Below are 24,702 nucleotides of genomic sequence, written 5' to 3' on the forward strand. Positions count from 1 at the left end.
ATTTTCAGTGGCAATAAAGGTAACCTATGAAATATTTAAGTAAAACAACACTGCATTGTAAATTAAGCTGTTAGCTTGATCATCCAAGCAGTGGTGAAGCCACATGTTAGGTTAATAAGCATGTTAGGTTCATAGCCACCAAAGGAAGATCAGTGAATCAGTGAAAGATCAGTGAAAGGTATGGGCTACCTTTCTTCAGAAAAAACTGGGTGACTAATTGTTGGCCCTTTTTCTCTCTCTCAGCTTTCTGCTGCCTCTCTCTACATTTCTTGTAACCCGACTTCTTCATGATGGTGTCAGTCTACTGACGGTTCACCATCAATCCTGTTTCTGCTGTGCACAGCTCATGTTAGTGCTGGACTGGAAAACAACAAACCTAACGTGGTGTCAGACTCTGGTTCTGCCTACACAAGACTGTACCATGTAATGAACAGGGAGGGGGTGAAATATAAAGACTATCTATTCTATAATTTTGCAGAAAATGGAAAACCAAACCAAAAGGTTGTTGTATTTACTCAATATCAGAGACAAAATTATTTAATTTTTTTTTATTAAATTAACTTACACATGGTAATAATATTAATATTGTCCTCTAAGGGCCTTCTGTCAATGCTGGGCCCTTAGAATCGTCCTAACACACGCACACACACACACACACACACATACTCCCCATATGTGTGTGTGAGAAGCTGTAAGTCAGGTGTAATGCAGGAGGTGAAGATTATGGTCACTGACAGAAGAACAGCAGAAAAAGGTGTGAAATTCACACAAGTCTATTTACAGACCAGAAGAGAATGGCGTGACATACAAGCTATCTGAAAATAACTTCTTACACTAAGATGTGTTCTTGACAACAAACCTAATAAGATTGAACCTGACATTCAATAAGATTGAGAGAGCTCTCAAAAATGTACTATAGAAACACTTCATACATACTTCAAAACCAGCTCACTCTACCAGAACACAAGCAAAGGTCCTCTCTCTCAACAAGAACGCTTTATCACTTGCAAACAATGACTTTTTGCAGGGAGTAAATCCAAAGTACGAAAAACGAAAAAGAAATGACTGAAATTCCAAAAAAAATTTCAAAAGTATGCACATTTGTGATACATACAGTACAGACACACACACATCACATATCAACAAATGCTAAAGATATCCTTTAGCTGTATAATACAGTAAAAAGTCCTGCACTGAGTTGATTCAGACGAGTATATTGTTCACACATGAACAGGAAATGCACAGTGGAAGTGGTAGATCAGTGGTTAAGGCACACTGAGCTCAGAAGGGTGCGATTTTAAAACCCACCATCACCAAGCTGACATTAACCCTTCACCTGCTGAGTTGTATCCTGCTGCTTTGGATAACTGCATCAGGTAAATATACACAAAACACAATTTTGGCTTTCAGTTTAGTTACTTTTCTCATGGATCTGGGGAATATCCTGGAAACACTGGATGTAAAATATACAGAAATACACCATGGATGGCACGCGAGAAGGTTGCAGGGAAACACACACACACACACACACACAAATGCAAACACACATAAAATAATGAATGGAGGCTCGTTATCTTTGGCCCTCCACCTACTCGTGTGGTTTTAGGATTTAGGAATCAAATTAATAATTTGATAGTTTTTGATAGTTCTTTTTTTATTGTTTGGTTAGAATTGTTTTGATCAATTTTGTAAACAGTGTGTCAACATGTGAAAAATAAGCTGTAGACAGAGCTTTGTTGGAGGTTGTGTTTGTGCAACAAAAGAATTCATGAATTTTGAAAGCTGAGGTTCTTCAATCGTTTTCATGTCAAAGCAATAAAAAGTAATACACAGTGATGGACATTCAGTCCAAATGGACCCCTGTTGTGAGATTTGAAAATATGAACACAGTCTTGACAAATTAATGTAAGTAATAAAAAAAAACTATAAATAAGGTGTAATGCAGGAAGTGAAGATGGTGGTCACTGACAGAAATACAGCAGAAAAAGGTGTGAAATTCGCACAAGTCTATTTACAGCCAAAAAGTGACATGCTTCATATGAGTTCTTATAGAAGCATTCAAGAAGACAGAGATGATGAGAGATGTAATTCAGTAAATATGGAAAAACATACAGGGCAAGTAAAATAATCTAACTGTAGAATCCTCCTTATTCATACACCCACCTCTCTTCATCAGGACATTTAGACTGAAGTTAATCAGGAAGAAAAAAGCTGAACAGGTCGACGTGTATGTTTACCTTGTGTATAAAGATTACTGCTGTCTTTGGAAAATTTAACAATCGTACATGCTGGTCTTGAAATTCTGCATTTTCATAACATTACATAAAGCCATCATCAAATATTTCCACTGAATGTGTTCATCTCTGTTGGCCCAATTAATATTATAACACTTTAGTAAGTAAAGCTATTGTGAATTAAAACTCTAAATGATAAACATTTGACAGTGTTGGGTTTGGTTGTTCAGGAACAGGGCTGAACTACGGCCGACTGTAACCCAGTCTGGACAGAAACCACACTAACTAAACACAAAGCAGATGAACTAAGAACTGGCTAATATTCTCTCTCCTTTCTGTCATAGAAAATAGAAAATATCTTCACTCACCTGCAGCGATGTGAAACACAACAGACAGAAGATACAAGCACTTTATCATTACTGATTCTTCTGCACACACAGTATAAGTTACATGTGTTAATCTAAATGCAGGTAAACAACGAGTGTTGTTGTTTTTGTTGTTTTGTATCCAAATGAGAGTCGCAGATTACCCGTCTGTGTTCTTGCTTCTTGAAGGCTGATCTTGTGGCCGATTGCTTTGAAACAATCTGACTTTCAGTTGTTTGTTCAGTTCTCCATTCATTCGCTTCTTCCACGCAAGGGTGAGATATTACAGCTGAGGCAAGCATATCCAGCGGAGAAATCAGATGGCTAGTCCACTCATTCTCCATTTTCTCCATACTGAGTAGTCCATGGTGGTGTAGTGGTTAGCGCTGTCGCCTCACAGCAATAAGGTCTGGGTTCGACCCCCGGGGCCGGCGAGGGCCTTTCTGTGCGGAGTTTGCATGTTCTCCCCGTGTCCGCGTGGGTTTCCTCCGGGTGCTCCGGTTTCCCCCACAGTCCAAAGACATGCAGGTTAGGTTAACTGGTGACTCTAAATTGACCGTAGGTGTGAATGTGAGTGTGAATGGTTGTCTGTGTCTATGTGTCGGCCCTGTGATGACCTGGTGACTTGTCCAGGGTGTACCCCGCCTTTCGCCCGTAGTCAGCTGGGATAGGCTCCAGCTTGCCTGCGACCCTGTAGAACAGGATAAAGCGGCTAGAGATGATGAGATGAGATGAGTACTCCGCCATTACTGCTCAACTCAGGCAATTACTAAAACCCGGGATAGAACGGGACGGGATGTCACCTGTTTTAGCAACAACCGCAGGGAGGTCACTGCCCGAGCGAAAATACGTCCCGTTCCATCCCGGGTTTTAGCAACAACCCTCGGCTCGCACTCCGGGAGAACTGGTGCAACTGAACTTACTTTCCTCTTCTTGTAGTTTTATTTTCCTTTAATTGTTGGTACTGCACCCTCTTTCAATATGGACTTATAGCCAATACTCGTCAACAGATCAGAGGTCTCATACAAGTCTTCAGTAAAATGTGCAGAGCAGAGGAGAGACCACTTCATAGGTGCCCGAAGTGCCCGTGAACTTCTCGCAAAACGCGAATTTAAGGCCAGACAATTTAAGTAACCCTGTAGTTAACAATATAACTGTATCAGACTAGCAATTAGAATGTTTTACTCCCCTCAGAGAAATTGAACTAACTTCATTAATTTCCATATCAAAATCTTCAACTTGTATACAAGATTCCTGACTTTCAAGACTCTTCAAACAGATAATACATGAAGCAATTGAACCTCTTCTAAAAAATAATCAGTTATTCCCTTAGAATTGGCTATGTACCCAAATCCTTTAAATGAGCGGTTATCAAACCCCTGATTAAAAATCCTGACCTTGACCCCTGTCAGCTGTCCAATGATAGGCCAATATCAAACCTCCCCTTTATCTCCAAGATCCTAGAAAAAGCTGTGGCACAACAGTTATGCTCAAGTCTACATAGGAATAACATCCATGAAATGTATCAGTCAGGATTTCGACCTCATCATCGCACAGAGACAGCACTGGTTAAAGGAGTAAATTACCTACTGTTGGCATCTGATCAGGACTGTGTCTCCCTGCTTGTATTGTTTGACCTTAGTGCACCCTTTGACACCACTGATCATTCCATTCTCCTTGATAGACAAGAAAATGTTGTGGGAATCAAGGGAATGGCCCTCTCCTGGCTCAGGTCTTATTTAACTGATCGCTATCAGTTTGTTGATGTAAACGGTGATTTTTCTATGCATATGAAGGTAAAGTTTGGTGTTCCACAAGGTTCTGCGTTAGGCCCACTGCTTTTTTCTGTATATATGCCACCTCTGGGTAATATTATTTGTAAGCATGGGATGAGCTTCCACTGTTATGCTGATGACACACAGTTGTACATTTCTGCAAATCAGATGAGAGACACCAGCTTCATAAAACTGAGGAATGTGTAAAGGACATCAGTCACTGGATGCTTATTAACTTCCTTCTACTTAACTCTGACAAGACAGAAGTACTTGTACTTAGCTAGAAGTAGGTTTTATGATGACGTAGTAACTCTGGGTGGCCTTCCTGTTTCTTCATGTGCAGCAGTAAAAGACCTAAGTGTGATCATTGACTCCAGTCTTTTGTTTGAAACTCATATCAATAACATTATGATGATAGCTTTCTTTCATCTCAGAAATATTGCTAAGATAAGAAATATTATATCACTACATGATGCAGAAAAACTAGTTCATGCTTTTGTTACTTTTAGGTTGGATTATTGTAATGCCTTACTGTCTGGATGTTCCAACAAATGCATAAACAAGCTTTAGTTAGTTCAAAATACAGTAGCAAGAGTCCTTACTAGTACTAGAAGATATGACCACATCACCCCTATCTTATCCACTTTGCATTGGCTCCCAATCAAATTTCGTATTGATTATAAAGTACTACTATTGACCTTGAAAGCACTGAATAGTTTTGGCCACAGTACCTGACCAAACTTCTGGTCCTATATAACCTGCCACACCTACTTAGATCAAAAGGTGTGGGCTATCTGTTGGTACCTCATATAGTGAAGGCTACATCAGGGGGCAGAGCCGTTTCTTACAAAGCTCCACAATTATGGAATAGCCTTCCAAGTAGTGCTTGTGAATCAGACACAGTCTCAGTCTTTAAGTCTAGGCTGAGAAATATATATATATATATATATATATATATATATATATATATATATATATATATACCGTATTTATCCTAATAAACGCGCCCGGGCGCGATGCAAAACATGAAGGGGGAGCATCAATTTCGACCCTTAAATGACAAAAATCGAACATGACAAAATCATCGGAATTTAAAACATTTATTTTCAAACACATGAAAATACAGTTATATGTCCAAAAAGTCAATTAAACAATGTCCAGCTCGCTTATAAGGATAACATTGGTAAGTAAACTATTTGTAGTGACGTCACAATTCACGTCATCGTTGATGTTTATGAGCTCAGAAAACAAAATGTTGTCCTCAAAACGATCCTTCACCGCTAGTTTTAAGTTAAAGGTTGTAGAACTGGCAGAACAGAAAGGCAAACACTTAGCTGCAAAAACATTTAATGTTCACCGTAAACATGTACAAGAGTGGTGCAAACAAAAGGTATGTCTCCACCCGTATTGATATCTGCAGCAGAGTGAATGTCTGTATTTTATACTGTCCATGTTTACTAACGCGATTTCTGGTAAAAAAAATCAGCGGTGAAATTGAACGTCTCTGTTGTGGTTTGTTGGATTTAAAGTTTGTTAAATGAAGAAAATGGTTGGTAAATACTATTCTAGCTCTGAAAATCGTGGAGGCACGTCAAATAGGGAGGGCGCTTCTATAAGGATAAATACGGTATATATATATATATATATATATATATATATATATATATATATATATATATATACACAACCCCGATTCCAAAAAAGTTGGGACAAAGTACAAATTGTGAATAAAAACGGAATGCAATGATGTGGAAGTTTCAAAATTCCATATTTTATTCAGAATAGAACATAGATGACATATCAAGTGTTTAAACTGAGAAAATGTATCATTTAAAGGGAAAAATTAGGTGATTTTAAATTTCATGACAATAACACATCTCAAAAAAGGTGGACAAGGCCATGTTTACCACTGTGAGACATCCCCTTTTCTCTTTACAACAGTTTGCAAATGTCTGGGGACTGAGGAGACAAGTTGCTCAAGTTTAGGGATAGGAATGTTAACCCATTCTTGTCTAATGTAGGATTCTAGTTGTTCAAATGTCTTAGGTCTTTTTTGTCGTATCTTCTGTTTTATGATGCGCCAAATGTTTTCTATGGGTGAAAGATCTGGACTGCAGGCTGGCCAGTTCAGTACCCGGACCCTTCTTCTACGCAGCCATGATGCTGTAATTGATGCAGTATGTGGTTTGGCATTGTCATGTTGGAAAATACAAGGTCTTCCCTTAAAAAGAGACGTCATCTGGATGGGAGCATATGTTGCTCTAGAACCTGGATATACCTTTTAGCATTGATGGTGTCTTTTCAGATGTGTAAGCTGCCCATGCCACATGCACTAATGCAACCCCATACCATCAGAGATGCAGGCTTCTGAACTGAGCGCTGATAAAAACTTGGGTCGTCCTTCTCCTCTTTAGTCCGAATGACACGGCGTCCCTGATTTCCATAAAGAACTTCAAATTTTGATTCGTCTGACCACAGAACAGTTTTCCACTTTGCCACAGTCCATTTTAAATGAGCCTTGGCCCAGAGAAGACGTCTGCGCTTCTGGATCATGTTTAGATACGGCTTCTTCTTTGAACTATAGAGTTTTAGTTGCCAACGGCAGATGGCACGGTGAATTGTGTTCACAGATAATGTGCTCTGGAAATATTCCTGAGCCCATTTTGTGATTTCCAATACAGAAGCATGCCTGTATGTGATGCAGTGCTGTCTAAGGGCCCGAATATCACGGGCACCCAGTATGGTTTTCTGGCCTTGACCCTTACGCACAGAGATTCTTCCAGATTCTCTGAATCTTTTGATGATATTATGCACTGTAGATGATGATATGTTCAAACTCTTTGCAATTTTACACTGTCAAACTCCTTTCTGATATTGCTCCACTATTTGTCGGCACAGAATTAGGGCGATTGGTGATCCTCTTCCCATCTTTACTTCTGAGAGCCGCTGCCACTCCAAGATGCTCTTTTTATACCCAGTCATGTTAATGACCTATTGCCAATTGACCTAATGAGTTGCAATTTGGTCCTCCAGCTGTTCCTTTTTTGTACCTTTAACTTTTCCAGCCTCTTATTGCCCCTGTCCCAACTTTTTTGAGATGTGTTGCGGTCATGATATTTCAAATGAGCCAATGTTTGGCATGAAATTTCAAAATGTCTCACTTTCGACATGTTGTCTATGTTCTATTGCTGTTAGGGTTTTGCTGGGATTCGAACCTGGGTTGCTGGCATGATAATCCAGCAAACCCCCACTAGGCCACCAGGGGGATGACTGAAGTGCTGAGGCGTGAGGCAAAAGTAAAGTATCAAAAACAGTTTATTTACACTATATACAGTCCAAAGGAAAAAAACAAAAGGATAATCCAAAAGCTCAGAAGATGTACAAAATACAAAAAATCCAAAGGGTCAAAGTCCAAAATCCAACTAAGAAAAGAAGAGGCAAAAACTCAAATGCTCAGAAGATCAAAAGGTCAAAACAAAATCCACAAAGTCCAAAAGAAAGAAGCAAAAACCAAGAATACAAAGACACAGGCAAGGTACATGGGACAGAGGGAATTAGCACTAACAGCATAGCAAAGGAAAAAGACTCTGTGACAAGGGAACAAACAGAGGGGTATTTATACACACAATAAATAGAACACAGGTGACAATAATGAAGACAAACAGGCAATCAACACAAACACAAAACACAGGAACAGTGGCGGCCTCTAGAGGCCAAAACAAACATGACAAGAAAAGGAAATAACAGCGGCCTCTAGAGGCCAAAACAGTCCCAGTCCTAACAGGACCCCCCCCCCCCCCCCCCCAGGAGCGTCTCCTGACATTCCCAGGGCGATCCAGATGGGCCGAATGGAAGTCCCGACAAAGTCCTTTATCTCGAATGTCCCAGGCGGGGACCCAACAGCGTTCCTCAGGGCCATAGCCCTCCCAATCTACTAGATATTGAAGCCCGCCGCGGACCCGGCGGGAGTCAAGCAGGCAATGCACGGTGAACACAGTCTGACCCTGGAAGATGCGGGGGGGTGTGGGGTTCCTAGGGGCAGGGGCATACGTGGACGTCAGTACGGGCCGCAACAGGGAAACATCGAATGTGGGGTTGATCCTCAGAGTCCGGGGCAACTGGAGCCGGTAGGCGACAGGGTTCACCCTGTGCACCACCTTGAAGGGACCAATGTAGCGAGGAGCAAGCTTGCGGTTCTCCACCCACAGCGGAAGGTCCTTAGTGGACAGCCAAACCCGCTGCCCAGGGCGGAAAGCATGGGCAGGTCTTCTATGGCGGTTGGCCTGAGTCTGGTTGGTTCTGGAGGTCTGGATGAGGGTCTTCCTGACCTTGCTCCAGGTCTTGCGACACCGTCTCACATATTGGTTGACCGAGGGCACCCCCGTGTCCTCCTCCTGGTCCGGGAACAGAGGTGGCTGGAACCCGAATTGGCACTGGAATGGCGACAGCTTGATGGCCGATGACTGCAGGGTGTTGTGGGCGTACTCTGCCCATGGCAGCCAGGTGCTCCACGATGTCAGGTTATCCCTAGCCAGGCCTTGCAGGGTGGTTTCCAGGTCCTGGTTGAGCCTCTCCGTCTGGCCATTGGACTGTGGGTGAAACCCAGAGGAGAGGCTGGCAGTGGCTCCAATGACCTTGCAGAACCCGTGCCACACTTGGGAGGAGAACTGGGGCCCTCGGTCTGAGACGATGTCCTGCGGGAGACCAAAGACTCGGAAGACATGAGTGAATAATAGTTTGGCAGTTTCAAGAGCAGAAGGGAGCTTGCACAGTGGTAAAAAGCGGCAGGCCTTGGAGAATCTGTCAACTATGACCAATATGACAGTGTTACCTTGTGACTCAGGGAGACCCGTGATGAAATCAACTGCCATGTGGGACCAGGGACGCCGGGGAATGGTCAGAGGATGCAGGAGACCCTGGGGACGCTGTCGCGGGTTCTTGGTTCTGGTGCAGACCTCACAGGACAGGACAAATGACCTTACTTCCTTCTCCATGTTAGGCCACCAGAAGCGTCTTTTCAGGAAGTCCAGGGTCCTCCGAGCTCCCGGGTGGGCAGTGAGAGGGGAAGAGTGACCCCACTGGAGATTGGCCCGGGCTTGATGTGGGACGTACAAGCGGCCCGGTGGCCCCGTCCCAGGACCGGGGTCCTGGTGTTGGGCTCGTTGGACGGCCTCCTCAATACCCCAGCGGACAGGGGCCACAATCCGGGATACAGGGATAATAGGCCCGACTTCACTCTCCCTGTTAGTGGCAGAGAACAGCCTGGACAGTGCGTCAGGTTTGGTGTTCTTGGAGCCGGGGCGGTACGAGAGGGTGAAGTCAAACCGACTGAAAAACAGGGCCCACCTAGCCTGTCGTGGGTTCAGTCTCTTGGCTTGCTGGAGGTACTCCAGGTTCTTGTGGTCCGTCCAAACCAGGAATGGATGTTGCGCTCTCTCCAGCCAGTGCCTCCACTCCTCAAGGGCCAGTTTGACCGCTAGCAGTTCTCGATCCCCCACATCGTACCGGGACTCCGCAGGACTCAGGCGGTGGGAGAAGTAAACACAGGGTGCAGCTTTCTTCCGAACGTTGAGAGAGCACCGCGCCGACACCACTGTCCGAGGCGTCCACCTCCACGATGAATGGTTGGGAGGTGTCCGGGAGGACCAGAATGGGTGCCGTGCAGAAGCGGTGCTTGAGGTCTTTGAACGCCTTTTCCGCCTGAGGAGACCAGACATAAGATCCACCTGTCCCTTTGGTGAGGTCCGACATGGGTGCTGCTACAGAACTAAAGTTCCGGATAAACTTGCGGTAGAAGTTAGCAAATCCTAAGAACCACTGAACCTCTTTGACGGACTTGGGAGTGGGCCAGTCCCGGACGGCCAGGGTCTTGGCTGGGTCCATTTGGAGTTGGCCTGTCCGTACAATAAAACCCAGAAAAGAGACCTCGGGAACATGAAATTCGCATTTCTGGGCCTTGGCGAACAGATTGTTCTGTAGCAGCCTCTGGAGAACCTGGCGGACATGGTGGCGGTGCTCCTGCATGGTCTTGGAAAAGATAAGGATGTCGTCGAGATAGACAAAAACGTACAGGTTAATCATGTCCCTCAAGATGTTGTTGATTAGGGCCTGAAAAACAGCAGGTGCGTTGGTGAGCCCGAAGGGCATCACCTGGTATTCATAGTGCCCAGAAGGGGTGTTAAAGGCAGTCTTCCACTCGTCTCCCTGTTGGATACGGAGATGCAGGCAAAGGTGTCAGCTGTGCCAGAGTTTTCCCAATTTGCTGAAGCAGTACCTCATGGTGAGCAAGGGCCTCACGTTGGCTTGTGAGCATTTGTCCATGAGCATCCATGGTCACTCCGAAGTGTGTCGGAGCTGCCATAATTCCCTGAAGGTTGGCCAGGTAGACAGTTGAAGCAGACTCTGCTGAGTCGGTTAGGGACGGAGTCTTTCTGTTAGGATTTTGCTGGGATTCAAACCCAGGTCACTGGCGTGATAATCCAGCAAACCCCCACTAGGCTACCAGGGGGATGACTCAAGTACAGAGGCGTGAGGCGAAAGTAGAGTATCCAAAACAGTTTATTTACACTATATACAGTCCAAAGGAAAAAACAAAAGGATAATCCAAAAGCTCAGAAGATGTACAAAAAACAAAAAATCCAAAGAGTCAAAGTCCAAAATCCAACTAAGAAAAGAAGAGGCAAAAACTCAAACGCTCAGAAGATCAAAAGGTCAAAACAAAATCCACAAAGTCCAAAAGAAAGAAGCAAAAACCAAGAATACAAAGACACAGGCAAGGTACATGGGACAGAGGGAACTAGCACTAACAGCATAGCAAAGGAAAAAGACTCCGTGACAAGGGAACAAACAGAGGGGTATTTATACACACAATAAATAGAACACAGGTGACAATAATGAAGACAAACAGGCAATCAACACAAACACAAAACACAGGAACAGTGGCGGCCTCTAGAGGCCAAAACAAACATGACAAGAAAAGGAAATAACAGCGGCATCTAGAGGCCAAAACAGTCCCAGTCCTAACAATTGTGAATACAATATCAGTTTTTGAGATTTGTAAATTATTGCATTCCATTTTTATTTACAATTTGTACTTTGTCCCAACTTTTTTGGAATCGGGGTTGTGTATATATATATATATATATATATATATATATATATATATATATATATATTAGTGCTGTCAAAAATGTCGCGTTATTAATGCGTTAACTTGACTCAATTTTAATGGCGATAATTTTTTTATCGCGAGATTAACGATCTGTGACATGATGCCACGCCCCGCACAGCCAGAGTCCTCTGCCCTCCCCCGAAGAGCCACGGTGCTCGGCTTAGGTTTTGTTTTCCCATCAGCGGCTCCAGCCCCACTTTGCAGTGGCTGTGACAAGACGTGTTATGCTCTGCAATAAAAAATTTAAAAAAACATTGGTACAACCAGTGTTCGAACTATGCCGATATTTTTGGGGGGGTCCCTTTTTTTTCCCTTGGGGGGGTGCTTGTGCTTGTCTCAGAGCGCGGATCTCCATCGCGCGCTCACTTCGGATATGCAAATGCTTCCCATTACACACGATTGCTATGTCAATAAACATCATTTTGCCAATATTTTAGAGACCCCCCAACATTTCCCAAATCACGTTTTCAAGGGATCTCATGTCTGTTTCAGGGGATCTCGGATCCCCCGAGTACCCCCGTAGTTCGAACGGTGAGCAAGCCCATTCACTTTTTTATGCTGATAAGAGAATTACAATGGTTTTTCATGTGACAAAAATGTGTGATTAAATTGCGATTAATCGCGAGTTAACTATGACAGTCGCGACATTAATTGCGATTAAATATTTTAATTGCTTGACAGCAATATATATATACACAATTTGGTAAATGAGTAGATCTGGAGGGTCCTTAGGCATAGAGTGTTTCAGTAAACTGGGATGTATGGATGCTGTCGCCAGCCCCCCCATACACACACACATGCTCACTCGGGTTTGTTGATGGTGGAGTGGCTGATTGCTTTATTTCCCAGGACTCCCTCATGTCTGTGTTACCTTCTGGCTCTCCCCTTTTAGTTATGCTGTCATAGTTAGTCTTGCCAGAGTCCCTGCTTGCACTTAGTACAAAATGTATACTGTTCTTAACTGTTAGGTAACACTGGGCTACCTTACAACCTGTGTCCCCCCCCCATCTCTCCCTCTGTCTATCTCTCTCTGCTGAGTTACAGGTCAATACTGAGACACCAGTGATGCTGGCCTCTTCTGCTTTTCGGACCTGCCTGATCCATCCTGATGCCCTACGTCTGCCTCATGTCTCATCACATTGCTCCTGTGGAGGATGGCCCCATATGGGCAGTTGAAAGTTGCACTTGGAAGATGGCTCTGAACAATTACAGTTTTGCTATGATGGCTGAGGACTACAATTGCCATTATAACTTTAGGACTGCAGTTATCATGAACAGTTTTGCACTCAAGTCTCCATCAATAAACAGTTGATAATTTCAACAAAACTGAGTTCATGCTTAAACTATATTGAATTTCCTGGTGACACAGTTGTACTTTGTGATGATATAGGGCACAGTTATAAAAGCAAGTATAATTACGCTATCTGTTATCACCCAGATGAGGACGGGTTCCCTTTTGAGTCTGGTTCCTCTCGAGGTTTCTTCTTCATGTCATCTGAGGGAGTGTTTCCCTTGCCCCCATTGCCATAGGTTTGCTCATCAGGGATAGATAAATAAATTTATTAGAGATAAAAATAGCACATGTTTAACGTCTTTAATGTTCTGTAAAGTTGCTTTGCAACAATGTCCATTGTAAAAAATATGCAATACAAATAAAGTTGACTTGTCTTGACTTTACAAGAAGGTATCCTCTGGCAGTTATCTGAATGTTCATAAAACCATACTTGCATACAGGTACATATCGAGCATTCTCACAGTACTTCAGACCCACTGTGAGACACTCAGCATGTCACAATAACCACATGACTGTGGCCAGGGCAGCATGGGGACTGATGGGAGAATATAGTGACTTCCACTTTCTCACAGCATCATTTAACCAACATTGTGCCATGCAATGGGTATACTGTGTAATATTCCATGCTCAATGATATACGGTCTTATTTCATTATTTATTGACAGTTGGTAACATTTTATATACACACACACACACACACACACACACACACACATACTTACATACACACAAACACACATTATCTATCTATCTATCTATCTATCTATCTATCTATCTATCTATCTATCTATCTATCTATCTATGAGAAAGAGAGAGGATATTACATGTTGGCATGAAGATAATCTTTGAGGGGTAAATACATTTCACGAATGATGCCACAGTTGTGTGTTCTCATGTTGGAGCCACTGTGAGACATTCAGCCTGCCAGAGTGACTACATGACTGTGTCCAGGGCAGCATAAGGACTGAACAGCTACTTCCTCTTTCTCACAGTGTCAGTTAACATATGTTGTGGCATGCACAGAATCTATATTTAAAAAAAAAAAAAGACAGATCCTCACAGAGATGCAGTTGGCCCCAGAGGAATAGGTTTATTGTCATTTACAGCCAGGAAGAATACTCCAATGACCAACATTTGCATGCCATTAAATAGGTCCCTGCACAGGGCTAGTTCTTGCTGAGTGGTTACAGCTAAATAAAGAACTTCATGCTTATTTGTCAAATAAAGATACAAGGTTTCCTAAGCCTGTAACAGCTTCCCCAGACAAAAAAACCATTCACACCTATTAGCAATTTCGAGTAGTCCGTTAACTGAACTGCATGTCTTTGGACTGTGGTGGCAACCAGAGGACCCCCATGCAAATACAAGTACAAAGTCCACACAGAAAGGCCCCCATCAGCCACTGGGCTCAAACCCAGACCCTTCTTGCTGTGAGGCAACAGTGCTAACCACTGCACCACCGTGTCACCTAACTCATTAATAAAAGGACAAAATTAAATGATTCCCCATAAAGCATCATTCTATAATGCGTTATGATGCTTTCCATGTTGACTTCTTTTAGATCATTATGTCAAGTGCGTTATGTAGATTTTCTCTCACTGTACATTTGAACGAGTTTGGTTTTAATGTTTCATGTCATTGTAAAATTAATTCGGCTCTATCTATTTATCCAATTCTTCTTCTTCTTCTTCTTCTACTTCTTCTTCTTATTATTATTATTATAAGTAACACTGGTTTTAAACTTGTATTGATCAGTTTTGAAAACAGGATGTAAACATGTAAAAAATTATCTGGAGATACACAGTTCTGCTGAAGGTTGAGTTTGAGTGAAAAAAAAATTGAAACCGCAGGTTTCCTCAGAGTTTTGAAAATGTGAACACATTATTGAGTAATGCATTTAAGTAAATATAAAAAAAACCTGTCACTCAGGCATAATGCAGGAAGTGAAGATGGTGGTTACTGACAGAAGAACAGCAGAAAAAGGTGTGAAATTCACACAAGTCTGTTTACAGTCCAGAAGAGAATGAAGAACTGACATACAAGATACAGGAAAATAACTTTCCTCTTACACTAATATGCATTCTTGAAGATAAATTCAATAATATCGTGACTGTAAGAGTTCTGTAAAATGTACAATAATTCAAGAAACACTTCATACATGCCTCAAAACCAAGTCATTCTACCAGAACACAAGCAAAGGTCCTCTCTCTCAACAAGAACCCTTTATCACTTGCAACCAATGACTTTTTGCAGGGAGTAAATACAAAAACCAGAAACTATAGGAATTCTAAGAAATTATCAAAACTACGTACATTTGCTATACATACAGACACACAGACACAGGACCAGGGGCGGAGCTAAAGGGGTGCGGGTGGGGCCATTGCCCCCTAGCCATACAGGGCCCCAACCTTTGACATTCAGGCCCTCCCAGTAAATGTGCCTTAGGCGATTTCATTGGAAATTCCTTGAAACCTACAAGTTTTCACATGATTACAGACTAGTTGACCTATATAGCTCTCATTTTTGCTACACATTCTTATCATGGTTAAAAAAATAAAATAAAAAAACCTCCTGTGAAATCAGGATAGTTGAGGCTTTTCTTGGATTCGAGATAATTGTGAACGCATCCACTTCTGAACTGGAGGGCCGAATTATTAGCTGCATTGAAGGGAATAGCTTAGAGCTCTCCAGATGCCGTGGACAGGGTTATGATGGCGAGAATAGCAGAGCGGGAGCCCCTTGCTTTGTACGTGCACTGTGCGGCTCATTGTCTGAATTTGGTACTGAATGATTCTGTCAAAACTATCCCAGAGATTAGACAGTTTTATGATGTGGTTGCCAACAGTGTTAAGAGATGGGCATTACTTGGTGACTTATTGAGCCCAGAGAGCAGGGACATAACCTTGAAACACCTCTGCCCAACCTGCTGGTCCTCCCGCTATGATGCGCTTGTTGCGTTAAAGTACAGATATGGAGACGTCATTAAAGCTCTGACTTACAAGTGAGAAAACGAATGAACAAGATGAGGCAGATGCACTTAAAAAGGCCATTACTAAATTTCAGTTCATATTTTTAATCAGCCTTCAGACAAAGATTTTGGAGTGCACTAATGCCATCTCAAAGTTACTGCAGGAGAAGACCATTGATCACCTCAAAGTGTCTGCATTATTGCAGAACGCTGTACAAACTCTACGGGAGTACAGGGAGCAGTTTGATAAGGCAAAGGCTTCCACTCTGGCATTGGCTGTGAAATGGGGCAGTCAAACGCAATTTGTAGCCATCAGGTTGAAAAAAGTGAAGCGCCACTTTGATCACCTTAGCGAAGACAGTCGGCTTTCCAATGCAGAACATTATTTTCGGGTGAATGTGTTCTATGCATGCCTTGATGTAATCATTCAGCAGCTGTCACAAGGGTTTGTCAGTTTAAATCGGACTGCTCATTTGTTTGAGGCTATTCATCCAAATACGCTCCAGCATGCCAAGGATGAGGAGCTAAATGAAGTGGCCCGTCGACTGTGTGATCACTATAGTCGGGATATTGACTCCAGCTTTCCTGGTCAACTAGTGTCATTTAGGGCTTGTTTCAAGGAGCAGATAGCGAGACACACATCTGTGCTTAGCCTGGCTAGGTTGCTGGTAGTAGATCATCCCAGCAGTAACTTCTACATTTAGTGAGGTGTGCACGGCCTTCTTGCTTTTTCTCACTCTCCCCATCTCAGTTGCGACAGCAGAGCGCGCGTTCTCCAAATTAAAATTGATTAAAAATTATCTCAGGAGCGCAATGGGTGAAGAAAGACTCTGTGGATTGGCCATTTTATCAATTGAGAATGAGCGAGCAAGAGCGCTTAACATCCCTCAAATAGTCGACAATGTTGCAGCGCACAAGGCGCGTCGAATGCCTTTTAAATGACGAACGCAGGTTTCCGTGTTGGCTTTGTAGTTGAAGACGTGCTTAGACAATGAGGGTGTATCATTCAGGATTGCTGGATTTTTGTTGTTGTTGTTGTTGTTTAGTGTCTATTTGGAACATAATAAAAAATGAATGGAAAATACAGGCTATGTAGGCCTGTTAAAAAATGATAAAATAATAATAATAAAAAAAAAAACTTTGAGCAAGTTCTGTTCTAATATAGCCTGATTATATGCCACAGGCCTTCTGTTTGTTTGCAATTTCACCATGGCTAGGTCCAAAGGCTATGTTCTGAAAAACTGCTTTTTGTTAGATATAGCCTGAGTCGGCCTATATACCGCAAGCCTTCTAATTTGTTTGTTTGCAATTTCGCCATGGGGGGCCCTGATTGGTGGTTTGCCCCGGGGCCTTGTGTGCAGTTGTTCCGCCACTGCACAGGACATATCACATATCACCAAGTGCGAAAGATGTCCTTTAAATATATTGTATAATACAATAGAAAGTCATTGTAGCAGCAGGGGTGTGGTCAAGCGCTGATTTCTGAATGGAGAGTAAGGTGAGGGAAGGTGAGTGGCCAAATGATCACACCTGTGTAATCAGGTGTGCGTGTGTGTGTATCCTGCAGTGACAACCAAGGGCTGAGATGGAGGGAGGAAGTTGAGAAGAGGAAAAAGCTTCCCTGCGTACTGTGTTTGTATGTATGTGCGCACATGTGTAAAAGCATGTGTTGACAGCTGAAAAAAATAATTGTCCTGCTATTAACCTGCATGTCCCAGTGCTCCGCCCCACACCAGAGACTGTTACACTGGTGCCAAAACCCGGGAACACTGAAGAGAACTGCCTGTATGGAATCCTCACCCTTCAAGGACCTTGTCCATGCTTTCGCCACTGCCCAGCAAAACCAGCACCAAGTACTGCTCACCCTCCGCCAAGTACAGGAGCAATGCTTTGAAGCCCTGCTGCAGGACAAGCAGCAGGATCATCAGGCATTCCAGAACCTGCTCACATTGGTAGGCACTCATGGTGTCCCTCTCCCTCCTTGTGTTTCTGTGTTTTCCTCCTCCCAGTTGAGTGATCCCTGAACCGTCAGTGCAGAAGTGAAGCCTGGGCTGGTGTGCTGGCACTGTGGAGAACCTGGGCATTTCCAGGATCAGTGCCATGCACTGGAGATGGGGGCAGTGGTTCGGATCCCCAATGAGCCAGATACCACCCTCGATTGGGCCAGAGTGGCTCATGGGCAAAATCCTCTGTCCTCATACCAGTGGCGGCTGGTAGTCTTTCAAACAGGGGAGGCTGGTCGGTTACGATATTTCCAGATTTTAAAAGAAAAAACACATCAGTTTTGCCCATACTCTTGCCTCTGATCTGGCTGATTGTTGGCAGGGTCACAAACTGTGAAATAACAGGTTCTTTTGGCCCATTAGCCTACTGTCCAATATACATGATGGTAGTGTTGGGGGGGGGGTATATTTTAACATTTTATATATTAAAATTGTGGCATGTTGTTTAAAAATTGACCTCGGCTGTGTTTTTGTTTAAAAATGTTTTCCAAATTGTAGCGGTGTTTAATTCATATCCAGAAAAATATATATTCCAATATAATATACTCAGCATAAACATTTTAAATAGATTCTATATTTTTGGTCCATCCATGACATATTACTAAAGTAGCCTATTTACTGTTGTTGATGTGGGTCACTTGCTGTTAGCCAATTCACTTTCTCGTACCAGGAGAGCTGAAAGGAACGAGTATTATTCCCTACCTTTTTCACCAAGTCAATTTGAGGCGTTGGTCTACCCTGCTCTTTAATTTTAATTTTTTCCTCGAAAGGAAGACTGGCAAATGGTTTCGCCAAAATTAAATCAGCAATGCTTGGCATCCGTGCGCAGCTTTCTTGCTAGCTGACTAGCCCCCTCAAGTTCAAGTTCAGTCACTCAAATAAATGAAATTTCTGGAACTAAGATAGCAAACTTGACAACACTATATTTACACTTTATTTACAATGAAAATATATACAAACTAAAAAAGCTGGTAGAAACCGTATGTAATGAATGAAATCGAAATGTAAGCTGAGCTCTTACAATACACCACAGCACTTGCGAATCCGCATGGGACGGAACTGATGTTACCAGATACTGCTGACGTTATCCAGCCCAAAATATGTTCAAAACCCGCCAAAATGCACTTAAAACCGCCCAATCTGGCAACACTGTACCGCTGCCTGTCTATAGTTGAAACGAGCTGTCAATCAAAGAAAATATCCGTCCGCTTTCACCAATCACCAGTCTCCTCGCGGAAACTGCCATGTCCCTCCCATGTGAGGCTCGGAGTCCGTGGGCGGGCATTTTCGCAGTATTTGTCCAATAACTGTCTTGCATTTTGAGATTGAAAAGCGCATAGCTCCCAAATGCCGTTGAAGTCCACTGAGGCTGGGAGTCCGTGAGACTCCGTGGGTGGGGGTTTTCGCAGTATTTGTCCAATAATTGTCTTGCATTTTGAGATTGACAAGCACAGAGCTCCCAATCCACTGAGGCTGGGCTGCATCGTGCTGTCATGAGGGGGAAAAACTCACACACACATTAGGCGAACTGGGGAAAGTTATAACGGAATGATTTCGCACTGTAGTTGGGTTGAGCACATATATTTCTACGATTCTGGATCTGAAATAGCAATGTTATAAGGTCGGCTATAACATAAGCCTAGCGCAATTCATCCTACACGATGTTCATCATTTTTAGAGGAGGCTGAGCCTCCCTCGTTGTCTTAGAGCAATCGCCCGTGCCTCATACTGCCTATGCCGTGGCCTATTTAGACAATATCATTATATCTAGCGATGACTGGCTGCAGCACCTAATACACCTCATGAGTGGTTGAGACATGCACAGCTCACATCTAACCTGAAAAAGTGTGCGATTGGGCAGGTGGAAGTATGATATTTGGGCTTCCACTTGGGTCATGGGCAGGTGCGTCCCCAAATTGACAAGGCCGCCTCCATTGGGACCTACCCATGGCCCAAGGCCAAAAAAGAGTTCCTGTGGCTGGCTGGCAACTATTGTAGGTTTGTGCCTAACTATTCAGATGTCTCTGGCCTGCTGACTGAGCTCACTTAAAAAGGGGACACCAGATCTGGTCCAGTGGATGGAGCAGTGCCAACAGGCATTCACTAAAGTAAAGAATGCACTGTGCGGGCAGCCACTTTTACACTCCCCTGACTTCTCTCTCACTTTAATTTTGCAGACAGACATGTTGGACAGAGAGCTGGGGGCTGTTCTGTCACAGGTGGTGGAGGGGGAGGAGCACCCGGTGCTGTACATAAGTCGCAAGGTCTCTGTGTGGGAGATGAAGTACAGCGCCATTAAGAAGGAGTGTCTGGCCATCAAGTGGGTGGTCCTCACCCTCCAGTACTACCACCCTCTGCTTGGATTATGTCCCACTCCAGTGGCTCCACCATATGAAGGATGCCAACGTGTGGATCACCTGCTGGAATCTGGCCTTCCTGCCTTTCAAGTTCAAGGTGGTCAACAGGTCAGGGGTGCAAATGGTGGTGGTGGACTCTCTTCCCCGTGGAGGTGGGAGTCTGCTGCAGGTTAGATGGCTCCCCGGCCTGAGTCAGGTGGTAGGGATATGAGGCAGCGGGGTTATGGTCAGGCGCCGGTTTGTGAATAGAGAGCGAGGCCAGGAAGGTGAGTGGCAAAACAATCACACCTGTGTCATCAATGGTGCATGTATGCATGTGTCTTGCACCCGAAGACTTATATGGAGGGAGGAAGCAGAGAGGAGGACAGAGCTTCCCTAAGTGCCATGTGAGAGTGAGAGAGAGAGAGAATGTGTGTGCACGCACAAATGTATAAAATATGTGTAAAACCAAGTGTTGAAACCTGAAAAGCTTAAATAAAACCCAGCATCACCAAGCTGACACTTCCCCTTCATCTGCTCAGGTGTATCCTGCTGCTTTGGACAACTGCATCACATCACATATCAACAAATGCTAAAGATATCCTTTAGCTGTATTTATACAGTAAAAGGTCCTGCACTGAGTTGATTCAGACGAGTATATTGTTCACACATGAACAGGAAATGCACAGTGGAAGTGGTAGATCAGTAGTTAAGGCACATTGAGCTCAGAAGGGTGCAATTTTAAAACCCACCATCACCAAGCTGACAACCCTTCACCTGCTGAATTGTATCCTGCTGCTTTGGACAACTGCATCAGATAAATATACACAAAACACAATTTTGGCTTTCAGTTTAGTTACTTTAGTAGTGAATCTGGGGAATATCCTGGAAGCACTGGATGCAAAATACACAGAAATACACCCTGGATGGTATGTCGGTTGCAGGGATCCAGCCACCCACACACAAAATAATAACTAGAGGCCAGTTATCTTAGCCCAGGGGTGTCCAAACTGATCCATGAAGGGCCATGTTGCTGCAGGTTTTCATTCCAGCCATGCAGCAGCACACCTGACTTGGCTCATTCAATCAACTGAACTGTCTTCACACAGTCAAATACTTGCAGCCACACCCACCCTTGATTAAAGGGTGGGTGTGTCAGTTGATTGAATGAGCCAAATCAGGTGTGCTGCTGCATGGCCGGAATGAAAACCTGCAGCCACATGGCCCTTTATGGATCAGTTTGGACACCCCTGTCTTAGGCCCTCCATCTACTGGTGCGGTTTTGGGATTTTGGAATCTATTTCATTTAATCCTTTTTTTTTTTTACAATTTTTTTTTTATTGATTGGTTTAAACTTGTTTTGATCACATTTGAAAACAGTGTAAACATGTGAATAATAAGCTGTAGACACACAGGGCTTTGTTGGAGGTTGTGTTCAAGCAAGAAAATAATTTATGAATTTTGAAAACTGAGGTTATTCAATCATTTTTGTGTCAAGGCAGTAAAAAGTGGTACACAGTGATGGACATTCAGTCCACATGGACCATTGTTGTGAGTTTTGAAAACATGAACACAGTTTTGGTAAATGCATGGAAGTAATTTAAAAAAAAAACTATAAATAAGGTGTAACGCAGGAAGTAAAGATGGTGGTTGCTGACAGAGATACAGTAGAAAAAGGTGTGTTCACACAAGTCTATTTACAGCCAAGAAGTGACATGCTTCATATGAGTTCTTATAGAAGCATTCAATAATACAGAGATTGTAATTCAGTAAATGTGTAAAAACATACACTGTAAGTATGATAGAGATGTAAAATAATCTGACTGTAGAATCCTCCTTATTCATTTGCCCACCTCTCTTCATGATTACATTTAGACTGAAGTTAATCAGGAAGAAAAAAGCTGAACAGGTCAACATGTGTAAAATTTACTGCTGTTTCTGAACAATTTAACTAGAACTACATGCTGGTCTTGAAATTCTGCATTTTACTAACATTACATAAAGCCATAGTCAAATATTTCCATTGACTGTGTTCATCTCTGTTGGCCCAATTAATATTATAACACTGTAGTACGTAAAGCTGTTGTTAATTAAAACTCTCAATGATAAACATTTTGCAGTGTTGGGTTTGGATGTTCAGGAACAGGGCTGAACTACGGCCGACTGTAAACCCAGTCTGAACAGAAACCACATTAACTAAACACAAATCAGCTGAACTAAGAACTGGCCAATATTCTCTCTCCTTTCTGTCATAGAAAATATCTTCACTCACCTGCAGCGACATGAAACACAACAGACACTAGATACAAGCACTTCATCATGACTGATTCTTCTGCACACACACCAGTCCCTCAAAGTCAAACACACACTCTGTCACACTGCCTGAGTGTCTCTCTTTTATATAGTTTGGTTTTCAGGAAACCACAACCACCACTATGTCATTTCTCCTTTTGAAAAGCTCTTTCATCACTCTTTCCACAATTCAATTTACCTTTAATATATAGTATTGATACTTATTCAGTTATTTTCTCATGCAGTGTTTTTTTCTCACTTCATAGTATATTGTACTGTAAGTAAACAGGGAAACAGGAAGCAATCGGGGAAACACAAGACAGGTGCGGACTGGAAAGATGCACAGTGGATCACAGACAGAAAACACTACTTCCGGTAGTCTTTGAGAAAGGCGACCTGAGGTCGTGTTTGAGGTCAACCAATCAGAGCATGTGCCATAAATAAATCTGCGTACTACGTCACACCGCGAGAAAACCGAACTTACAATATCTCAGGTTTGGGTTCCAAGATGGCGACACTGTGAGCGGGAGTGTTTAAGTTGCCCTCCGTAACCATCACCGGCTATATGTGACTTATTTTGGACTTATTACCCGGAATTCAACAACCTTTAAACGCTTTTACTACCCAATTTTTTTGCTTGCCATTTGAAGTTTTATTTTTTACGCGCTGTGTCATTTTAATGGGAAAGAAAGAACGAAAGAGAAGAAGCATGGCTGAACTCGCCTCAGAACTTCACGTAAACTTTGAAATGAATGAGGACTCCTCAACTTCAGAACTACAATCTTTTCCTCCGACGCCGAGCAAAAGTCCTCCTCCCAAATTCAGAGTTGTGGGGAACGATGACTCGAGCACCAAAATCATCCTCGAAAAACTGTCTTCAATTGAGAAATCCTCTCAGGATACTGCTAAAGCTATGAACGCGCTAATGGTCACAGTGCAATCCCTGCTTAGCCAGGTCACCGCTCACAATGAACATTTCCAATCAATCGATGAAGAGATGGCGACACTAAAGCTGGAAAATCGTGACCTGAAGAAGAAAGTGAATGACCTGCAGCGTTACAGTAGATTGTGGAATTTGAAACTACATGGAGTGAGAGAGGAAAAGGGGGAAGATGTAAGGCGAATTACAATGGACATTCTCTGTAACGTGGCTCCGAGAATCAGTGACAAGATGCCGTTCACTGTGGATATCGTGCACCGCTTGGGCGAACCGAGACAGGACGGCTCCCCGCGTACAATCATCATCAGGTTCTCTATGAGATTCTACCGTGACATCATCTGGAAGGAGGCCAAGAACAATGGATTTCTGCAAGCGAACAACCTCCGCTTCAAAGAGGCCCTAACTGCAGACGACATCGCTGCCAGGCAGAAACTGTGGCCATTGGTGAAGAAGTCCAGAGCTGAAGGGAAAAAAGCCTCCTTCAGTGGCCCCTTTGCATTCATCGAAGGCAAGAAAATTGACGGATCACAGGGGTAAAATGTACACGCTTGAATTAAAGATTCCCATATCAGGTACACAAAGAGGCTTGTTCTCATACGGGCCTGAGGACATGTTTTCGTTGCTTTGCAATTGTTATTTACATGGGCATTTCCCAGATATTGGCCTATGCCTATGGACTGAAGTTATTTACAGGCCAACATGTTTAACATGATGTTACCTATTAAGAGTGGTGGTTACATACCTTGTTCTGATCCACTTTGTTCAGGCCACTTTTAGCCTATTTGACAGTTCAACAGGTTACTACAGTCACGTCGCCAGGTTTCGGAGGCGACAGTTCTTTAAACTCTCACTTCTTACTATCTCTAAGCATCTCAGTCTTAGTCTTAGTACTAGGTATTTCTTGTTTTTCTTCTAATTTTTATTTTATTTTTTTGTGTGTGTCTGTCCTTATTTGTTCTCTTTATGGCCATGCAGAATTTGGAATTGAACTGTCTTAATATTGTGTCCTTAAATGTGAGAGGTCTGAGAGACTTAACTAAAAGGAAAGCACTTTTCTTATTCTGTAAACGCACTGATGCAGATCTGATCTTTTTACAAGAGACTCACTCCTGTGAGTGAGACTGTAAATTTTGGAAGTCGTAATGGGGAAACTCTATCTGCCTTGACCATGGTTCAAACCACTCTGCTGGTCTTATGATTTTTTCGCACAAATTTAAAGGGGACGTCATTGAATCAGCTTCCTCTAAGGAAGGCAGATGGCTGTTACTGGTTGTCAAAGTTGAAAATCTGATCTTTTTTCTATGTAATGTTTATGGGTACAACT

General features: G+C 43.0%; 1 protein-coding gene across 1 annotated transcript in view; it reads right to left on the reverse strand.

Moving 5' to 3' along the window:
- The window catches only part of LOC132869182 (uncharacterized), a 47,032-nt gene extending 29,048 nt beyond the window's left edge, over positions 1–17,984 (reverse strand). The window contains exons 1-2 of the mRNA XM_060902519.1: positions 17,672–17,984; positions 2,603–2,662 (exon numbers count right to left, since the gene is read on the reverse strand). Coding sequence (XP_060758502.1) covers positions 2,603–2,662; positions 17,672–17,984 — 373 coding nt within the window. The remainder of the gene's footprint in view (positions 1–2,602; positions 2,663–17,671) is intronic.
- Positions 17,985–24,702: the final 6,718 nt, after the last annotated feature.

Source organism: Neoarius graeffei, chromosome 2 (assembly GCF_027579695.1).
Source record: "Neoarius graeffei isolate fNeoGra1 chromosome 2, fNeoGra1.pri, whole genome shotgun sequence".
Classification (NCBI taxonomy): domain Eukaryota; kingdom Metazoa; phylum Chordata; class Actinopteri; order Siluriformes; family Ariidae; genus Neoarius; species Neoarius graeffei.